This window comes from Aphanomyces astaci, assembly GCF_000520075.1.
Source record: "Aphanomyces astaci strain APO3 unplaced genomic scaffold supercont1.86, whole genome shotgun sequence".
NCBI classification, from domain to species: domain Eukaryota; phylum Oomycota; class Saprolegniomycetes; order Saprolegniales; family Verrucalvaceae; genus Aphanomyces; species Aphanomyces astaci.
The window spans coordinates 143030-163923 of NW_009798349.1; the positions used below are offsets into that span (position 1 = coordinate 143030).

At 44.0% G+C, this 20894-nt stretch overlaps 3 protein-coding genes across 4 annotated transcripts; 2 read left to right on the plus strand and 1 right to left on the minus strand.

Annotated features, from left to right (window-relative positions):
- The first annotated feature begins 1001 nt into the window (after positions 1 to 1001).
- Positions 1002 to 7466, plus strand: H257_16442 (hypothetical protein). Its single transcript, XM_009844870.1, has 8 exons — positions 1002 to 1071; positions 1136 to 1293; positions 1336 to 1656; positions 1737 to 1879; positions 2637 to 3300; positions 4019 to 4236; positions 4560 to 4755; positions 5957 to 7466. Exons 1-8 carry the CDS (start codon positions 1034 to 1036, stop codon positions 7429 to 7431), a joined length of 3213 nt encoding a protein of 1070 aa, XP_009843172.1. The 5' UTR covers positions 1002 to 1033; the 3' UTR covers positions 7432 to 7466.
- A 1269-nt stretch (positions 7467 to 8735) lies between these two features.
- Positions 8736 to 16725, minus strand: H257_16443 (hypothetical protein). Its single transcript, XM_009844871.1, has 8 exons — positions 16590 to 16725; positions 16277 to 16524; positions 15322 to 15645; positions 15113 to 15255; positions 13303 to 13966; positions 11780 to 11997; positions 11104 to 11299; positions 8736 to 10379 (listed from the first exon to the last, which is right to left on the minus strand). Exons 1-8 carry the CDS (start codon positions 16631 to 16633, stop codon positions 8791 to 8793), a joined length of 3426 nt encoding a protein of 1141 aa, XP_009843173.1. The 5' UTR covers positions 16634 to 16725; the 3' UTR covers positions 8736 to 8790.
- A 2424-nt stretch (positions 16726 to 19149) lies between these two features.
- Positions 19150 to 20529, plus strand: H257_16444. Of its 2 annotated transcripts, XM_009844872.1 has the most exons (5): positions 19150 to 19282; positions 19356 to 19567; positions 19649 to 19972; positions 20034 to 20176; positions 20231 to 20529. In XM_009844872.1, the coding sequence occupies exons 1-5, from the start codon at positions 19233 to 19235 to the stop codon at positions 20306 to 20308; spliced, it is 807 nt and encodes a 268-aa protein (XP_009843174.1). In that variant the 5' UTR covers positions 19150 to 19232; the 3' UTR covers positions 20309 to 20529. The 2 variants fall into 2 exon arrangements, with proteins under 2 accessions (XP_009843174.1, XP_009843175.1); XM_009844873.1 differs by having other exon boundaries at positions 20034 to 20529.
- The last annotated feature ends 365 nt before the right edge of the window (positions 20530 to 20894 follow it).

Here is a 20894-nt window from a genome sequence, read left to right on the forward strand (position 1 = left end):
AAGTGTCGTGCACTCTTTACAGTTGGCAATTGCTTTTTCTAGAACATCGGAGGGGGGGGTTCTACAATTCTCGCGCGCTTTTCGTCACTATCAAATCTTCCGCATGACAGTCAACCATGGAGAACACAGCACCCCAAACGCCACCCACGACGTACAAACGCATTCCGTTGTCGACCAAGAAGCGCATACAGTGTAGTTGATGCGTTCAACAACGCGATGGACTGGAAGCGCGTCGCTCAAGCGAACGGCGTCAACATCAGCAGCGCACGAAATTGGCTGCATCTGGACTCATTGACGCCGAAACAACGAGGTATGAAAGTCGAGTCTACTCGATCTAACATTATCATGTAGGGGAAAACAAACACAACTCCTGACGGAGGAAAACGTCGACATGCTGCAACGTTGGGTGGAGCATGACGTCCAAATCACGCTCCAAGAGATCAAAGATCGATTGGCGCTTAATTTGGGCATCGAGGTGTCTACTCGACTTTGCATCGTGAACTCCACAAACGTGTGTTCACGTACAAGACGGTTCATTATGAACCCTTGCAAATGTTTTATTTTCATCCCTTGGATGATTTATTGAATTCATTTTTGAGTTTTCCTAATTGAATGCAAGCACGGCACTTTCGAATGATCTAAAGGTTGTTTGGTTGGGTACAAACCAATTCTATAAGGCGCATGGGCATATCGAATGGGCACACGAGGCGGTCGTGCCAAATCCAATGGGCACACCGAACGTGGGTACCAAATCCATTGGGCACTCATTCATTCGAATGGGCACGTCACTAAATCCAATAGTGACCTGTCCGAATCCATCGAGAAAATGTCCAAGTCAATTGAAAAATGGTGTAGTATGGACTAGTTGGAGAGTGGATGGTCGACGGTGAAAACGGTTTCATTTACTCGAACGTTTCGAGGGTTTCATGTCATAACAACGATCTATCCGGATAAAATTTCCCAATGTAATTTCCTGCGACCTTTCAGTACATTTACAGTTACGGAATCTCATGTTCTAGCGTCGCATTGCACGATGAGCAACGACCAGTACGCCGCCTTGACGTCACCAAGGTATATTATTAGCTACCCCCTTGTGAATGTTGTTGAGCTGCTCAATCGATCAATCTGGTTGTAGGCGCAAAACGCCGATTCTTCCAGCACTAGCTGCGGTGACCGAGCAACGCCGTCGCAGTTCCAATCAACCTGCCGTAGCCGGAAAAGTACAACTGGATGTGCTCAAATCCAACAAGTCCAATGTGGAAATCTCCACCACCACCACCAGCTCTCACTACAGTACGTCCTTGCCCAACTTCTACCTTACATTGAGTGTTGTAGCTGCGTTCAAGTTTCAACTGGAGCTAGCCGTCCGGGCCGGAGTTGGCACTGTTTTGGCGGGGCTACTCATGACCAAAGCCCACGCCACCAATTCCACTAGTACCTTGGAAGGCCAGACTCATTGGGTGTTCTTTCCAGACTGGTACATCTTTGGGGGGTTGTCCGTCGTGGCGATGGCGACAGTCTTTGGTGCTGGCAACAACATTGGCGCCACCGTGCGTGAAATTGCCCAGCAACTTGGCGGGGTTGGCTCGGCGTTGCTGTACAACATGGTCGTGTTCTACATGTTTCCGCCTCAATCGTTTGCGTCCGTCCACGAATGTATGTATATATGGGACATTATTGGAATCGAATTGCAAAGTGCTAATTCCATGAAACTTATTTCATATTTCGTTTTGTAGTGGAACGAGCGAAATTGAACGGAACGCTCGTTTTGGCCGCCCATTCGTTCAGTGGCCACCCGTATTGGATCCACCCTCGGGACTTTTACACCAAGTTGCCGTTCATCATGCTGTTTACGCTCGTGGGCATTCTCTTGCCAATGGTATAGTCGTTTTGCCCCAAATTTGGACTTTTGTGCTGAATCGCCAAATCTATCGATCGATGCTTTGTACTGAATTTTGTAACTTGTTATTGATTGGTATCACACTAATTGGAGTCACACACTAATTTGACGTTGATGATGGTTTGCTGCAATCTGATTGGGCAAATCCTTCTGCCGACTCTTCTCTTGTGTCGATTCATTCTCCCTGTTAAAATAAGCACTGTATAGTCAGTCCGTCCTTTCAGTCCAACTTTGGACTTATGAATCTCCAAACCTATCGATCGTTTTAATTTTTAGCGTATATTAATATATATTGTGTGTTCTACCCATAATTTCCTCGTGAATGAACTATCCAACAATCGCAGGACCTGCGAAATATGATATATATCTAAGGTTAAGAGGTGTCTTTGTGAATATGCTTCGTTTTAGCCAATGATATTGCAACCTTCATTATTATTATCCAATCATACTCATTTGCTCAATATCTTGGTCACTTCAAAAGCGCAATAACTTGTGTCCCAAGAGTGCATTCTCTATCACATAAAAGTTGTGGCATGCACCCACTCATATCCTTCTTCTGTCCAGTTATCTATATTCGACTGTCGATGTTCTTGTGTCGTCGATATATTCGACCACCTGCTCCAGTTTCGACAACATTACTTCTATATATCAAAAAATCATAATCTTTTCGATTTACCCTTGAACAATAAGTACAGTAGTACTGTACATCGAATATCCACAATACACTTTTGCATAGGAAACCAACACTCGACGATACATGCTCAACAACAACCTATTCTTTTCGCTGACATTGGCCAGCCCCAATGACTTTACCAACCCCAACGTGCTCAAAACGCCCGGGGATGTCCTATACAACCCCCCCAACATTATTGCCAACTTGTTTGTGTACTTGCTACTGGGGGTTCTCGGTGCAATTATCGCCAACCTAGTGCTATGGGTGCCGTATCCGATGCTTGGCATCCGCCAACTAACCGCCCACACAACATCCTGTGCGCATACTTTGGACGAGTTGCTGGACCTCCTCGTCGACGCCTACTGCTTCAAGACACAGGACGTGGACCACATGAAGTTCCTCCGCTTAAAACTCGAGCGCAAGTTTGACGCTGCCGTTGCAAAACATGCCGAGATGACGGCGCTGCTCCAAGATGTGTGGTGGGAGCAACTCGTGGGGCTGCACCTTGCCCTGCGATTCCGCCGATCTTCAGTTCAGCCGTTCGTGACACTGTTTGGGGCCCAAGTCGAGCATTTGAGAGCAATGTATCAAGCGATGGAGCTGGAGCGGTACGAACACCTCCACAGTCGCTTCATGGCGTCGCTACAGCAACAAGTATGCACTGTCCAATTGCACGCCAGTCGTGTGGTACATGAAATCAGCTCGTTGGCCCACCACGGAGTTCTCGGTAAGGTTATTATCCTATTGTATTTGGGCACAGGAGGGTATCAAGAAAAGGTGAACTCAGACTGACGACGATATATATATAAATATATGTATATATATGTATGTAGTGTCCTTGTAGCTGATTCGCCAAATCTATCGATCGATTCTTAATACTGACTGTTGTATAGAAAAACCGTCCAGTATAGCACACGAATTTCACACACACTCATTCGGTGTTGAATGGGTCGAAGAGTGAATAGAGTAGTGTTCTGGGTTTTGATTGGTCAAATAAAAAAAAAATCGATTGTCTGCAGATTTGGTTTTGCGCATTCTATTGAGCTCCCCACTGGAATTTTGAATCGACTTGAGAGAATATATGTATGTAACTAACTATGTATTGTCAAATCGATTCAAAACTGGATCCCTCAGCAGAATCGAATGTCTTGCGAGAATACCGCCTAAGCCAATCAAATTACGTCATGTCGAATTTCTGCCAATCCAAACTTCTGATTCGATCCAGTTTTCCCTCGGCATGGGGCAAACCCATATGTATATATATATATACTAATCTTTGTATCGTATAGTTCCAATTATATGAGATCAAATGGATTCGAATGCTGTACAACAATTATTATATGAGATGAAATGGATTCGAATGCTGGTACTATTAATATTTGGCAAAACGACCCAAAAGTCCTATAATTTGGGTGTGAAATGTACAATATATGCTTCTTGGGTAGACATGGACGTGACTGGTCAACACGAACTACATCGACATATGGAGCACTTGTTGCGTCAATATCAACAGTCGCAAGTGCAGATTTACAGCCAACATGAACCGAATGCGAGGCAAGTGGAAGGCAACATCCCTCTCCACGTGTTTTTGTTTTCGTTGCAATTGTACGCTCAAACGTTGCTCGAGTTCCAAGCCACGTACAATACAACACCGCATCACACGGTACGTCGTCGCACTTACGTCGTCGCAGAGTCGAGTTGAACGAACCTACCTAGAAGAGTAGTAGTACTCGTTACTAGTTAGTTCGACTATGTCATATCCATCGATATATAGTGAAATTTCGTGTTGTGGCGTGGTTTCTCGTTGGAATTTAAATCGATTTGATTCAGATGAGCTCAAAATTATTAGCCAATCAAAACCTTTTCAATGAAATTCAACCTATCAGATCGATTGTGGATCGGTTTGGTCGGCGCGATTCGATTGCATCCCGTCCCCAAAAATTTGTATATCAAATCAACAATACCAACTACTTATTACTACTGTAGGCTCAACGCATGCTGATCTTTGCCCAAGCTAAAGTTGGGTCGTACTTTGATCGAACCAACTACCCACCAGCCAAACTTCGCACGGCCTTGAAGGCGTGGATAGCCATCTTGGTCGCTTGTTTCATCTCCGTGTATACGTTTGGATATTCATCCACAACTCCCAGCGCCGTGGCGATTGTTATGAGCGGCCATGTTGGTAGGCAAACACTCTTGGTCTATTCAAACGATATTTGGGCAGAGTTATTCAATGTAATGTATGTAATGGTGTACAAGTAATCGACGACTGAGTGAGTTTTTGAGTGAAAGGCAGCTTGAGTACTACGAGTACACGGATATATAGTAATTGAGGGAAAGTCAGCTTGAGTACGAGGTCGGATATATATATATATATATATATATATGCTGTAAAAATCTACTGGTAAGCTTGTATCGACGAGTGTTCATTTTTGATTGATTTACGCAGTATGCAATGCATCTTGATAGAGTTGTTCTATGCATTGAGTATTGCGTGACTTCTCTACACTTTCAGAAATGTGTATTCAAAGCAAGAGACGTCCAAAATCAATTGTGAATTATTCGCCAAACACTGAACTCATGCTGGAACTTCTGATTGGCTGAATATATTTATACTTGTCGTTCTGCAAGAGCCAATCCGATCCACTCAAAATTGGATTAGCCACTACTAGCATATCAATCGATATTTGTGATTCGATATGAAAGAGTTGTCCCGACGCCACCACCACAATAAGCGAAATGTTTCTGTTTTCGATTGGAACTGTGACTGTGTACATCGATTTTATGGTCGTGAAACAGCACTTTTGATAGTCTTACAGGGTGGTAACATTTCCTAAAAAACTATATTATTCCATTTTCTGGCCAAATGGGATATGGGATTGATTACTCCGCAACGAGTAAATCTCAACTAGAAAGTATTGGTTGCTTCGGTTCAATAAACCAAATAATTCGGAAGCAAGACATATATATATGTTTCAATATTGTGCATTTCACCCAAATTTGGCCTTGAGAGTCATTTCGCCAAATACCTTTCGAACCTATTTGATGCTATTTAATCTTTTACACACTATAATATACAATGATGATTAGAATCGTGTGGTTTTGCCCAATGGGGAGGGGTTAAACGTTTCGATTGGCAGAAATTCGACAAAACGTGCTTTGATTGGCTCAGACGGGGGTTCTTTCATCCATTTCTCCAAAGACATTCGATGCTCCAGATTTTCGAATCGATTGGACAAGAACCATTTTGATCATCCAATTATATTGATTTCGATCCCAAAATGACAACGAGTTTGTATTTCGGCCAGCATATTGTCATCAAATAGTTCAAGTTGTACGGTATACCAGACGGCGTTGGCCCTTCCTTATCCATACTTTTTTAGGCGGGTCGTTCCGAGTGACGGCGAATCGCGTGGGCGGCATCATCGCCGGCACCATCGTCCCGTCCGTCGTCCTGTTTTACATTTGCTCGTACACGTGTGGCCACAGCATTCTCATGGCTGTGCTGACCAACACCATGCTGTTTGTTTGGGTCACTATGTCCATGTTTGTATGCTTTAAGAACGGCATCGACGCGTACGCGGGATTAATCGCTGCGTTTACATCCACCCAAGTGCTTATGCGGGGGTGCGACGGCTGCGCCCATGCAACTGTCACGCCCATCTCGTCGTATGCAAACTTGGCCCAGCTAAGTTTGGGGGTGGTGCTGTTTGTGGTCGTCGAGTTGGCTATGAGCCCCCACAGCGCCGTGTCGATCGTTCGAGCCAACGTTCAGTCCCAGCTCGCGCTATACAAACACTGTTATGAGACTCTTGTCACGCATTCTTCATTGGGAAGAAAAAGCCAGGATCATAACGATACCACAACCCTCCAACGACTCGTGCAAGTGGACCTCCCCCGCCTCCTTTGCACCCAAGCGTCGCTCTTGACTGAAGCTTCGTTTGAACCGCAGCTATGGCGACCGCCGTTTTCCATGCCAAAGTATAAACGTGTGCTCGAGTGCTGCCACCAGCTATACAACCACACGGTGGTCTTGTGGCACGTAGTTGAGTGGACGAGAAAGCGCGGCGGCCTGCCATACTTGGACGAGCGTTGTCGGGATTGGTTTACGCCGTTGCGGCACGGCGTGATGGAATCGTTTGAGACGTTGGCCGATTTGTTTGGGCCAGCGTTTGCCGCTGTCGAACCCGACCAAGTTGCCATGTACATTCAGATCAAGGAGGCGTTCCGCGTGGCCGATAGAGACGGGAGCCACGACATGGATGTAGGCGAAGTCAAGGACATGCTCGGGATGATCTTTGCCGAGTCGGGCGCGACCAAAGTAACAGACATGGAGTCATGTGTTGGCGACTTTATGACCCTAGTGGACACGGACGGCAACGGCAAAGTGACGTTGGACGAGTTCAAACTTGCGCTGGAGCGGGGGTTAAAGCTCCACGTGCAAGTGCCCAGTATGGGAGCCGCCGCGCTTCGAAGGCAAAGCTCCATCCACACGGATTTGATGGTACAGACGGCTGCTGCTGCCTTTCCACGACAAGGAGGACACGATACAACGCTCCGTCGTCTGTCGTCGACGATCAAACAGCGACCACCATCGGCGAATCCAGTGATGACGATAATGCGGCCGCACGAGTTGTTGGCCGTGGACGCTGTCGTGCTGCCAGATTTAGCGAAGACCCTGCGGACCCAGTACGCAAACTGGTTTCTGCTCGAGCACTCGACGACCTCAGGACAACAACCACCACACAAAAAATCGATGTCCATCGAAGAGCTGCTGCTGCTCAACTGTGTGATCAGTGCAGCGAGTGGGTTTGCCACGACGTTGGCCAGATTGGAGGAGCTGACTGTGCAGCCATAATGATGATAATGATACCACCACTAGTATTTATACCACTTGGAGAAACAAGTCAGCTACAACTAACGTTACACGTATTTGTCCATGTTTCTAACCTTTCGTATGTAGACACTGTACTGGTACTTCGTATGCATACGGTACGTCGCCCTGGTTTGTGTTGTCTTAGTGACGCCTATCTATGCCTTCGGCATACAAATACTACTAACGTTACTGTAAGCGTTTGGCATAAAATATGACGTAGTCACACAAACGTTAGTTCATGTTGTACTTACCCCACCAATCGTATGAGTACTCCTCTACGAAATATATATATATTCTTGGACATATGTACTACATCGCACAGATTGGTCGAACGAATATCAGCACTGTAATGGCCACCGCCATCGCGACTCCTTCAGCGTTGATTCACAACAAACACTGGCCAAAGCAAGAGGATTCAATCAGGACTTTTCACAGCTTCAGCTACACAGCACACCGTCCACATCTGTTGCAATCATAAGACTACTACTGCTAAATATGACTACGACCACGTCCATGCCCATGTGCATATACGATGGCTTTTTGGTTCCAACGTACACTAGTAGTACTACTAGTAGTATATCATATATACCCTTGCAGGATGAGGAACAGTGTCGCACAAGCAAGCAACCAAACGGTGTCGTCTCCTAGTAGATATTTTTAGCAAATGAAAAAGTGGTTCCAAATGCTATTGTCGATTTGATACAAATTGGGGACGTGGTGCAATCGAATCGCGCCGATCCACAATCGATCTGATTGGTTGAATTTCGTTGAGAAGGTTTTAATTGGCTAATAATTTTGAGCTATCTGAGGTAGCCAATCAAATCGATTTAAATTCCAACGAGAAACCACAACACGAAATTTCACTCGAAAGCACAATAGTTTTCCTACTTTTTTACCTCGTTTTCTGCGCTTTTTTACACAACTCACTATACCAAAAGTAGAAAAAGAGGTAAATCGATTTTGATTGGCTCATGCTATTTCTGAAAACTTCTTGGAACTTCCCCATACTGTATATATGTATACTATATACTTGTATGTTACAGGCCCAATGTATGTGTGCATAACATATATTGTGCTTTCGAGTGAAATTTCGTGTTGTGGCGTGGTTGCTCGTTGGAATTTAAATCGATTTGATTGGCTACCTCAGATGAGCTCAAAATTAATAGCCAATCAAAACCCTCTCAACGAAATTCAACAACCAATCAGATCGATTGTGGATCGGTTTGGTCGGCGCGATTTGATTGCACCACGTCCCCAAATTTGTACTATCAAATCGACAATATACAATATATATATATATATATATATATAATCTATACAACAGTTTGCTGTTTTGTATTACTACTGTTGCACGGTCATCTCTTCCAACATCGCCAAGTTTCTCGCAAACCCACTCACGCCGCTGATCAAGCAGTTGAGCAGGAGTAAATCCTCCATCGAAGCCTTTTCATATCGGCCATTCTCGAGCAGCCACGACGCGTACATGGTTCGCATAGCTTGGGCTACATCTGGCAGCGCGAACGAGTCGACATTGAGCATGTCATGAGCGCGGGTCATATTGTCACCGCCGTGGTCAATCTGCGACGACGTGATCTGCGACGACGTTCGAGGGGCGGGCTGGAACTCCATCATAGACGGCCGCGAAGGTCGCGAGGTGTCTTCATGTGGTACATGATAATGCGCCGGTACCACCTTGTTGGATCGATGCTGAAACACTTCAACTTGGAGCTGCAAACCGTGCTCCAATGCATCGATAAACTCTTCCAAACTGACTTTGCCGCTCTGGTCGCTGTCGACGATCTCCATAAACTCGGCCACGTAGCTGTCAATAGCGTCGACTTTGACCGCGCCGGACTGGGCAAAGATCATCTCGAGCATCGACTTGACTTCGTCGGCGTCGATTTCACCGCTGCAGTCCTTGTCTGCCAACCGAAACGCTTCCTTCATCTGCATAAACAGCGCCGTCTGGTCGCCGTCGGCGTACGTAAACGACTCGCCAAACAAATCGTGGAGCGTGTCGAATGTATCGTGAATGGCCAAGTTGACTTCAGCCGTCGAGAAGCCCCACACTTCCTTTTTCTCTGTCACAATTTCAGGTTTAGCTACGTCGTCGTCGTCGTCGTCTGAGATAAGGTTAGCGGTCGTGCTCGTGTTGGACGTTTGATGGTGGTGATCTTTTGCTTGGTCGTTGTTGCTGTTCGGAGATGCAGATGGATGCTGGAGATCCATACGGTGCTTATACCATTGCGTGAGTTTGAATAGCACCAGTGTGTTGTTCAGCAGTCGCTGGCAACAATCGAGCACAGCTTCGTACTTTTGCGTCGAGAACGGCGGCTTCCACAGCAACGGCTCGAACGCTGCTTCCTTGAGCAATGCAGCTTGTTCGACCAGCAACGCCGGGAGCTTCTTCTTGACAATCGCCTTGATTTCCGACGCTGTAGCTTCGTCATCTTCATCTTCGGTGGCCACGGCGCCGTCTCGGGCCAATGTGTCTTGCACAAGTACTTGAAAGCACTGCTGGTACAGCTTCATTTGGTTTTGGATGTTGGCACGCAGCAGAGCCATGGCGCTTTGTGGGCAGATGGCCATTTCCACGATAATAAACAGCACAATCCCCAAACTCATCTGCGCCAGGTTCGAATACGACGAAATCGGCGCCACCGACCCCTTTTCGCACCCGTCGCACCCTTTAAGCAGCACTTGGGTCGCCGTAAACGCCGAGATAAGACCCGCATAAGACTCAAACCCGCCCTTCCACTTGATATACATGGACACTGTCACCCACACAAACAAGAGGCTGTATGTGCTAATGGCCACAAGGATGCTGTTGCCACACGCGTACGAGCAAATGTAAAAGAGGCAGATGGATGGAATGATGCTGCCGGCGATGACCCCCCCGACTCGGTTTGCGGTCACACTGAACGACCCGCCTAGTCACAAAAATATATAGTTTTTTTATTGCCAAATGGATAAAATCAGAAGAGAATGAATGGATTCAAGAACGGCCGCCAAAGCCAATCAAATCATGTTCTGGTGCATTTGTGCTGCCAATCCAAACGTTTGATGAGGGCTCGAGTCAGTCCACCATATATATATATATATACTGATATTTGTATAGTCTAGTTGTTCGTACAAGCTTACATTTTGGATCAAATAGATTCGAACGCTACTTGGCGAAATGACTTTTAAGTCCACATTTGGGATAAATGCACAATATAGGACATTTTGTTTCATCCGTCGACAGACTAGAGCAAGTTGACATACAGTATATATGGAGAAATATTATAATCCTTATATGAATCGACCCACCAAATACATAAAATAATATATTATAAAAAGAATATTTCGTCGGCAGACTAACCCTCGAGACAACGAATACATCATATATATTATTATCCCAACCAAACAGGAGTTTTCTAGAGCACCTTGTTCCGAAACGAATTTAACATATATATATATATATAGTGTATACAGTATGGTGTTGCTGGGGATTATATATATATATATGTTGCTGGGGTTTTTATATATATATATATAACCCCCAGCAACACCAGACTGTATTCACTGTATGCCCCCAACTCATTCAAATACAGACCACCGTGCCATCATATTATATATCATGATACAAGCTTAGCCACGACTTGAGCAACGTACCGATGTGGTTGCCCATGACATAAGCAACGGCATTCGCAGTCGTCGAGGCGTACCCAAACGAGTAGACGGAGAAAAAGCAGGCGGCGAGGATGGCAAACCAGACCTTTGCAGCCATTTCCATCTTGTCTCGAGGGTACTTGGCCTTGTCCACAAACGTCTGGAGTGTACTCGCAATGAACTTGACCATGCGCTTGCTCTATTCATAATATATTTATATATATATATATATATTGGTGTGTTGTTTGGGGGTTTAATGCTGGAGTGACATACTATGGAGAATAAAACCAAGAACAATCATCGACCCACCAAAACGTACATGTATATATATATATATATATACAAGCATCGTATGAGCCAATCCGATTGCAGCAAAAGCATCCATTTGAATTCGAATTAAGAATTGTGATGGGAGACTGGAATTCGTGTGATGATTGCAAGTACGACTGCTTGTTTTACATACAAACGTCACGTCAACGAATCGATCGATTTTAGAATTAGAGGCGAATATATCAAAAGAAGCAGCACACAAGGCCACCATTGGGGGATAAACAAGGATTATATATATTTAACATATATTATATTATATACTTTATATATATAGAAAAACATTCGTTTACAAAAAAATATTTAATTATTTGGTTTTCTTTTTCATGTATGAATTACGTCGTGTTTGTACCGTGGTGTGGGTTTTCGCGTTGAACGCCGACTGGAACTCGAGCAAGGTCGAACAGTACGACTGCAACGAAAACACAAACAAATTCAGGGGAATATTGGCTTCCACCTGCTTGGGCGTTGGCGCATGACGTTTGTATATGCGATTTTGGGTCGCTTGAAAGTGCGTCAGTAGCGACTCCATGTGCTTTTCCACCCGCGCGGATTCGTGCAGGTCCAATTCTACGAAGTTCAAACCATTTAAATATATATACGAGTAACATGGTTGTAGGATCGATCGTTGCTGTGGCATAGATTGTTTCAAAGCACAACAGGATTCAAAGAATACGAAAAAAAAACTTGCCTGACGGCTTATACACATGTGTCCATATCTGGCATGATATCCAAGATACGGTGTTTACAAAAGATTAAATTTATATATATAAATCAGTCCTCTAACCTTGTAACCTGCATTTTAATCCCACACATCTGATCAAATGAACATACCCTGTACAAGAGGGTACGGGAAAGAAAAATTGACGATACAATAATTGACAATTTTATAATATATTTGCGAGGATCCAATAAAATATTGCATGGTGCCGACAAAAATATTATTCTATATCTAATATGTGTAGGGAAATAAAATTATTCATAGAAATCATGTACACCAAACATATAAAATGATTCATTGTAGGCAAACATCCGAAAGGCAAGACAAGAATATGGGACTTTGCCACCATTCCATGATACCAAAAATCCAGTTTACCCTTTGGTCGATTTCTAAAAAAAAATATTTTCCCCTACCTCTGCTCTATATAATACCGATTTAGTCAATCCCGAGTACATGCATGCATGCACGCACGTGTATCATCCCTCAAACCATCCTTGGCACAAGCTATATATATATATATAATATATATTGTGCATTTGGCCCATATTGCCAATATATTTTGGAGGTTTGTTGCAATCACCACGAAATCGAGCGAGCATCAAAACCGTATACGATTGGATAAAACTTATGAAGGTTGCAATACGATTGGCTAAAAACGACACAATGAAAAAATGATCCCCAAAGCTACCTCTTCAAGTGATATATATATATATACATACCAGTTGAAGAGGAACTTGATATATAAATATATAAATATATAAATATATATCATATATAAATATATAAATATATATATCATATATAAATATATAAATATATATATCATATATAAAAATATATATCACGTGTCGCAGGTAAGTCCAGGGATTATCGGGCAGTTCAAACTCGATTCCACTCGACCAACCGCCCGCGGAAATCAAGAGTAATTAATACAAACCAACATCCATCCTCCCCATCCAACAATAGAGTACCACATCCATCCATCCATCTAACTCATACACTCAATATATATATATAATACATATAATATATATAATAAATAATATATATACAATATATAATACATATAATATATATATAATATAATATAATATATATAATATATATATATATAATATATATATAATAAATAATAAATATATAGTTTTTATTACCCGTGGTGCCTTGGTGCACTTGAGTCGAGATTTCATCGAGGAGGCGGGTCGCGTGAAGCTGGACAATGTACACTTCCTTTTGCACAGCCTTCATAAAGAGTTCGTGGAGGGTTTCATAGCGTTCGAGGACAATTGCTTGGTTCATTGCGCGGAGGTTTTCAATCTGGGACGCATACAAGTCGATAAACGGTTTGACTGCAGAGAGCCGGAACCGTAGCGGGAGGTGCAGGCCCACAAGTTGCTCCCACCAGACGTCGTTGAGCAGCGCTGTCATGGTTGCATGCTTGGCCAGCGCCAAATCAAACTTGCGCTTGAGTTTGAGTTTGAGAAAGTTCATATGTTCGACGTCTTTGTTCTTGAAGCAGTATGAATCCACGATCAAATTGAGCAGGTCCTGGATGTTGTCGGCACATGTCGTCGTGTGCTCTTGGAGCTTTCGAATGGCAAAAATTGGGTATGGAAGCCACAGCATCACTTGGGCAATGCATGCGCCCGTGACCCCCAGCAACATGTACACCATGAGATTGCGAAGGAGGTTGGACGTTCGGTAGAGGTCGTCGCCTGGGGCTTTAAGTACCGATGGGTTGGTAAAGTCGTTGGGGCTGACCAACGTCAATGCAAAGTACAAGTTGTTCCCGAGCATGTACTTTTTCGTGTTGGTTTCCTACATATGAGTGTATATGTACATGTGTGAGTATATATGTATGTATACAATCAACATGTCAATAGTGTGTATGTATATATATATCTTTGAGTTTGTATACAATCAACATGTCGAGGATTGCTTCGTACGACTCTACTTATGGTCCAGTACGAGGGAGGATTAAAAAAAAAAAGAGCGGATACGAATACATCAAGTGAACCGATTAATAATAATAAATATACGAATAATCAATCGAGTATATATATACTTTTCCCTTCCACGATTCCGACATATGTACACACATACTTTATATGTACGTACAGTACATCCAAATGTGGGACTGAAATGTTTCGTGTGAAAACTGGTCCAATTATATAAACATAAATCGTTGCAATATACAAACTATCCATACAACATGTTATTTTTCACTCTCGTGGACAAGCCATATATATATATATTGTTCGAAATATATCCGTTCCAGGTTGAATGAGTCGAATCGACTGATAGGTAGTTGAGATGGATTATTATTCTAGCCAATCAAAGTGCACGAACAAGATATATCAACCAATCATCGATTCGTATAGGTTTACCCCCAGTCCAATCGGTATATCTACCATACATGGAATAAGCTTCAAAGCGTACTCAAGACTAATATGTCAAATCAATTCGGCCAAGTCCTTTTATGGTCCATGATTGCCGCGAAAACGACATCATTACAAATGTGCTCACATATTACGATACGTACAATGTTAGTACTCATACAAACACCACATTATCGCAAGTATTTATAAACTATGGGACCAAGTTATATACAATATACGAGGCATCAAGTGGCGGCAGTGTGTATGTCATGGATAAACAAAAATCAAGGTCTCAATTCGCAAAATATAACCCAACGACAAGCTACGTAAAATACGAAATACGAGCCATAAAATACGACATGCGAGCTATAAAATAAGAACTGCGAGCCATAAAATACGACATGCGAGCTATAAAATACGAAATACGAGCTATAAAATACGACCTGCGAGACATAAAATCCGCCTGCGAGCCATAAAATACGACCTGCGAGCCATAAAATACGACCTGCGAGACATAAAATACGACATGCGAGCTATAAATTCTAAACTTTACAGTATACAAATGCCAGCAAGTAGATCAACGTACCAGTGGCAACACCAACGCGACCATCGTAAAGAGCATAATAAACGGCAGAATCGTAAAAAAGTCGCGCTGGTGGACATAGTACGGGCTGCCACTGAACGCATGCGAAATATAAGTGAGGGTACCGTCGATTTTGGCCACGTTCACTATATATAATATATACATCACCACATATAAAAGTTAGTAGCAGTAGTAGTACTACTAGTACTTACATTCGGCCTTGGTATTAAACACTTGGGGCTCAAAGTATGAAAAAATGAGCAAGTTGTACAGCAACGCAAGGCCAACCCCCGAGATTTGCTGGAATAGCTCGCGAATGGTCGACCCAATGTTCTTGCCACACCCAAACACAGTAGCAGTAGCAACGTACGATAACCCCCCCAGGATGTACCACTCTGGGAAGAAATACCACTGCTTTGTGCGTGACGTGGCAGTCACGAGAGCAGTCGAGTCGGTATTTTTGGTGAGCACCAACGAGGCCAAGACGACTCCCACGGCCGTGCGCAGGGCCAGCTCCATATTGAACTTGAAATCGGCTAGAGAACGAAAGATTGTTAGAGTAGCCACCCACCCACATGGACGACTGTGTTTGCAACAAGATAGGTACAGCAATATATATATATATATTATATATATATTTGGTAGCCAATCGGTTATATTGCGCAAAACACAACGAATTAGTGTGTGTGTGTGGTCGAGCAACTTGAATTAGTGTGATGGGCATCCCAGTTGTTGGACAGGGTGTTGAACATAGTATTATAGCAATAACACATGGACAAGGCAAATCTGGACCAATCAAGGAGTCCAACTTCATATCCAATGCCAACAATATATATATATATATATATTGTCAAATCGATTCTGAGCCATCAGCAGAATAATCGAATATATTAGGAGAATCGATTAAAGAACCGCCTGAACCAATCAATTCACGTCATGTCGAATATATTCTGGCAATCTAAACGTTCGACCCCTCCCCTCAAAACCACATATACTGATCGTTGTATAGTTTGCCCAAGCTTAAATGAGATCAAATACACTCTTACTTTGAAGTAGATTCCAAATATGTGTGAAATGCACAATATGTACTGTACATATTGTACATATGAACACGTTGCTCGGAAACGACAACAGCAACACATACACACAGGTCAGATGGACACGTACGGCGGAATTTGGACGAGTCCGTGTCAAGTCGGCGCTCTTTGTCGAGTTGGATTTTGAGCTTGCCGACTGTTTCATAGTTGTTGTTGCCGGCTTTGTTGCTGACGACGGAGCTGAGGCGCTGGCGCAGCGTCGGTTCTTGCGGCGGAGTCACCGAGATGGACGGGAGCGATGGACGGCGATTCCCAGACACGCGGCTGGTACGGTGGACGAGGATCGGCGGCTCCATCTCGACCTCGTTGGTCGTGGCCCTACAACGACCACAGATCGTGACTTGGCAGCCACATTTCAAGCGCAGACACGTTGCACTACTCACGGCGGCGGAGTGGTCGAAGCCACGTATGGCGTAGGGCTTAGCATGTTGAGTGTTGTCGACTCCACGGCGAACGGCGGTGTGGTTTCACCTCTTGGGTAGCAAATTCCAAACAATTCGTACCTACCGTACAATATGCGGATCGGTAATGGCGTGTGCAACGAGTGAAAGGCTACGGGATAGCCAATCAAACGTCTTCGAATTCCCCAAAGTGGGGCAAACCTATTCTACACGATCCATCAAATCATAGTCAAGGTGATATTATTATTGTGATAACTACAGTATTATTGCCCTTACGGTATATTTGTAAACTTCTTGTAAGTGTACTAGTACTACTTACTACAAAGTAATTGACTTTTTATTGTGCCTTTGACCCAAATATTTGGACTTGTGAGTGATTTCGCGAAATACTGCAGCATTCGAATCCGTTTGATCTAATTTAAGCTTGTACAAACTATACGATACAAAGATTTGGATATATGTAGTTTTGCCCAATGCGGAGGGGCTAGGCCCAATCAAATGATTGGATTGGCAAAAACTCGACAGGATGTGATTTGATTGGCTTAGGCACTTCTTTAATTCACTCTCTTAACAGTAAGGCATTCTGCTGATAACGTTAGTGAATTAAGGCATATTAGTGAATTAAGGCATACCATTCTGCTGACTTGTGTGTGTTGATTCGCCAACTCGACCGATCGATCGATATTCTTTGTCCTGAAGTTTGTATACAACGTTGTCCTGGTTGTGGCAATTGGATGCACACTAATTGCAGAGACACACTAATTCGATGTGGATGCTGGCCACTACTATATACGTACAGTACATCTGCCATCTTTTCATTGTTGTTTCCAGTGAGTCTGTAGTGTACACATGTCGTTAACGTTAGGTTAACAGTTACTACGTAGTATTAATAGTACCAAGCCGACGTCGGCACCATTCTGATGCTATGTGGCATTGTCATGGCCGACCATTACCAATGGGAAAATTCAAGTTGGCCTTCCGAGAGTAATCTCAACGTATTGTATACGTGGGTTTGCCCCAGGGACATACCTTGGTACTACTGTACTTACTACTGGTACTATTGCGAGTAACGTACTACTACAGTACAGTAGTACTATAGTACGTACTGTACTACTGGTACACACATGGGGTTGACAGATTATAGACAGTCAATTCTCCTGTGCTACTCCAAAGACAATAACAACACCAACAAATATCCTCAAGCAATCCTGTCACCAGCTTGCCTTTTCGTAATCTTACCGGCAGTAGAGTCGCGATTGTTGAACAGTTCACGTACTGTACTGGTAAGTCGTACAGTACTATTGTACAACATGTAATGCTGCAGTGTATACCGCAGGGCAAATGTCAGTTTACTGTTTATACTCCGAGTATGTCCTAGTGAGTACTGTACTACAGACTGTAGTACTGCGGAATACTGTACGTAGTAATACTAACCTATACACTTCTCCGACACATCATGCATACAAACAGTAGTTGTGGGTTACTATGTAGTAGTATGTAAGCAGTGTAGTTAGTATACTATTAATAACAGTTAGTGAAATACAGTGTACGCTGAGCTGCCAAAACCGGAAGTCGATCTGCGAAAGATTATGTAGAACGCGAACTGACCCTCTTAAATCGGATTGCCTGGCATTCCACTACAGTCGCATCTGATTGGACAAGATATACTTATACTGGATTAACATGTAAAGCCAATCAGATCCTCGAGTCGCAGCTTGGAGAGTAAAGTTATACCGCAATAACGTTATACGTGATTCCAGTGGGTCAAGTACATCAAGAACAACAGAAGTAACGTTACGAGGATATCAGCGCTGTGATTGCGCGGCTTCTAGTGATGCAGGCGCGGGAGTTGCAACCTCGACGACAGCGCCGTGGCCCCCAGTAGAAGAATTCTGAAAAAGCAGTATAAGTGCGACAGAGGTACCATAGGTGCAGCACATGGAATGGCTTAACACTGACCGCGATGGCGAACCCTTAAGCCAGCCTTCACCCCCCCAATCTATTTGGAACTTAGTTCTTGGTTTGGATCAACCATCGTTCATATTTGTCGAGTCATTCAGTCATGGGATGTGTCCACCCCCTTGCTACTCCCCCTTACAAGGAGTTGTGTAAGATGTCTGGCAACACTGCCCAAACATGAGGAGTTTTGTTGGGCTTGATCTTTGGTGTGATAAATAGACCACGAACAACACCACCCCAAAGTCCCATTGGGCCTAACTCACATACGAAGAAAAGGGGATATGAGGCGTCTTAACCATGCAAAAGGATCTGGATAGACGTGCAAGAAGCTATCAACCCCACGAACCCCCTCGATGTTGTTCAAGAAGCACATACACATGGACATAGCGACCCAAAGAAGTAGCACGGTGTTGGTAAGCATCGCCATAAGCACACTATCGCTGTACACGTACAAGAACGATTGGCTGGCACTGAAGTGTCTGAATACATACGTATTATTATGTAACTACATCCGTTTGGTTTTATTCAAGTGTTCGTTCTATCTACTATATTCTGCATTCGTATGACGTTACTTGGATTTGGGTGTTTTCCCGTTGAAACATCGAACAAGTTTGGGTTGGCAGCACAATCATCCATCCATCCATCCGTGGCCTTGGTTGGTCAAGCATGCCCACGGAGCCCCCGCCGGTTTACGACGCGTTGGTATCGCCCCCACAGTACACAACACTGCATCTCTATATTCGTATTCGAGTGAGAAAAGCAGCATAATACGTCCTACCGATTACATAGGCAAGACGGGGGGGAAACTCCGTTGTCAAACATCATCCGTTCGAATCAACCAACCAGTCGCCCGGCCACGACCTCGTCGGCGCCCATCGAAGCTGCGGATCGGCGCCGCAGGTCTAGCGGAACCAATGGCGGCGTCTCCACGGGCAAGCTGAAAATCCAATTGAACGACCACAAGAAGAGATCAGTGGATGATGCGCATACCAAGTACCGCCGTACGTATGTATTTAGCCCCATCCCGTCCGTTTCTGCATTCGCTGCTGGCTACTCTGACAAACTTGCTGAACAACTCTTAGCCGATTTCAAGTTCAATATGGAGCTGGCCCTGCGCACGGCCGTGGGAGTCGTCTTGGCCTCGTTGGTGCTCACCAAAAATACCGACTCGACTGCTCTCGTGACTGCCACGTCACGCACAAAGCAGTGGTATTTCTTCCCAGAATGGTACATCCTGGGGGGGTTATCGTACGTTGCTACTGCTACTGTGTTTGGGTGTGGCAAGAACATTGGGTCGACCATTCGCGAGCTATTCCAGCAGATCTCGGGGGTTGGCCTTGCGTTACTGTACAACTTGCTCATTTTTTCATGCTTTGAGCCCCAAGTGTTTAATACCAAGGCCGAATGTAAGTACACCACTACTGTTGTACCACAGGCAACTTGAATACATACATGTATGTGGTGTAGTGGAGCTAGCCAAAGTCGATGGCACCCTCACTCGTATCACGAATTCATTCAGCGGCACTCCGTACTATGTCCACGAGGGCGACTTTTTTACGATTTTGCCGTTTATTATGCTCTTTACAATAGTCGCGTTGGTGTTGCCACTGGTACGTTCTACTTGCTGTCGTTTGTACTTTTCATGTTGGTAATTTATATGATAGTGGTCGCATTTTATCAATTGCGATTGGACACTTTTTTCATTATTGTCCTATCAGCCAAACCTTGGATTTATGTGCTGATTCACGAAATCCATCCATCGATCGAATTAAAAGTAGTACCTAACCACTATGTACCGGTAGAGTAACGTCCAGTTTCACACGAATATATAAGCTATACCCCTAATTCAATGTGGAATGGTTGAAAAGGGAGTTTGATTGGCCACTTGATTATTGGTCTGAGTTTGGATTGGTCAATTGATTGTCGATCGATTGGACAATGTGTTGTGGCGTGGTTTCTCGTTGGAATTTAATTGGCTACCTCAGATGAGCTCAAAATTATTAACCAATCAAAATCTTCTCAATGAAATTCAACCAATCAGGTCGATTGTGGACCGGTTTGGTCGGCGCGATTCGATTGCCCCCCTCCCCAAATTTGTATCAAATGGACAATTTATATTTTTGACGAATATATTCCGACAATAGAAGATGATGCTGGCACATTGCACTTTGCCATACATTTAGTTACACACACTCTAACAAAGCTTAGGAAACCAACACGAAAAAGTACATGCTCGGCAACAACTTGTACTTTGCATTGACGTTGGTCAGCCCCAATGATTTTACCAACCCATCGGTACTTAAAGCCCCAGGCGACGACCTCTACCGA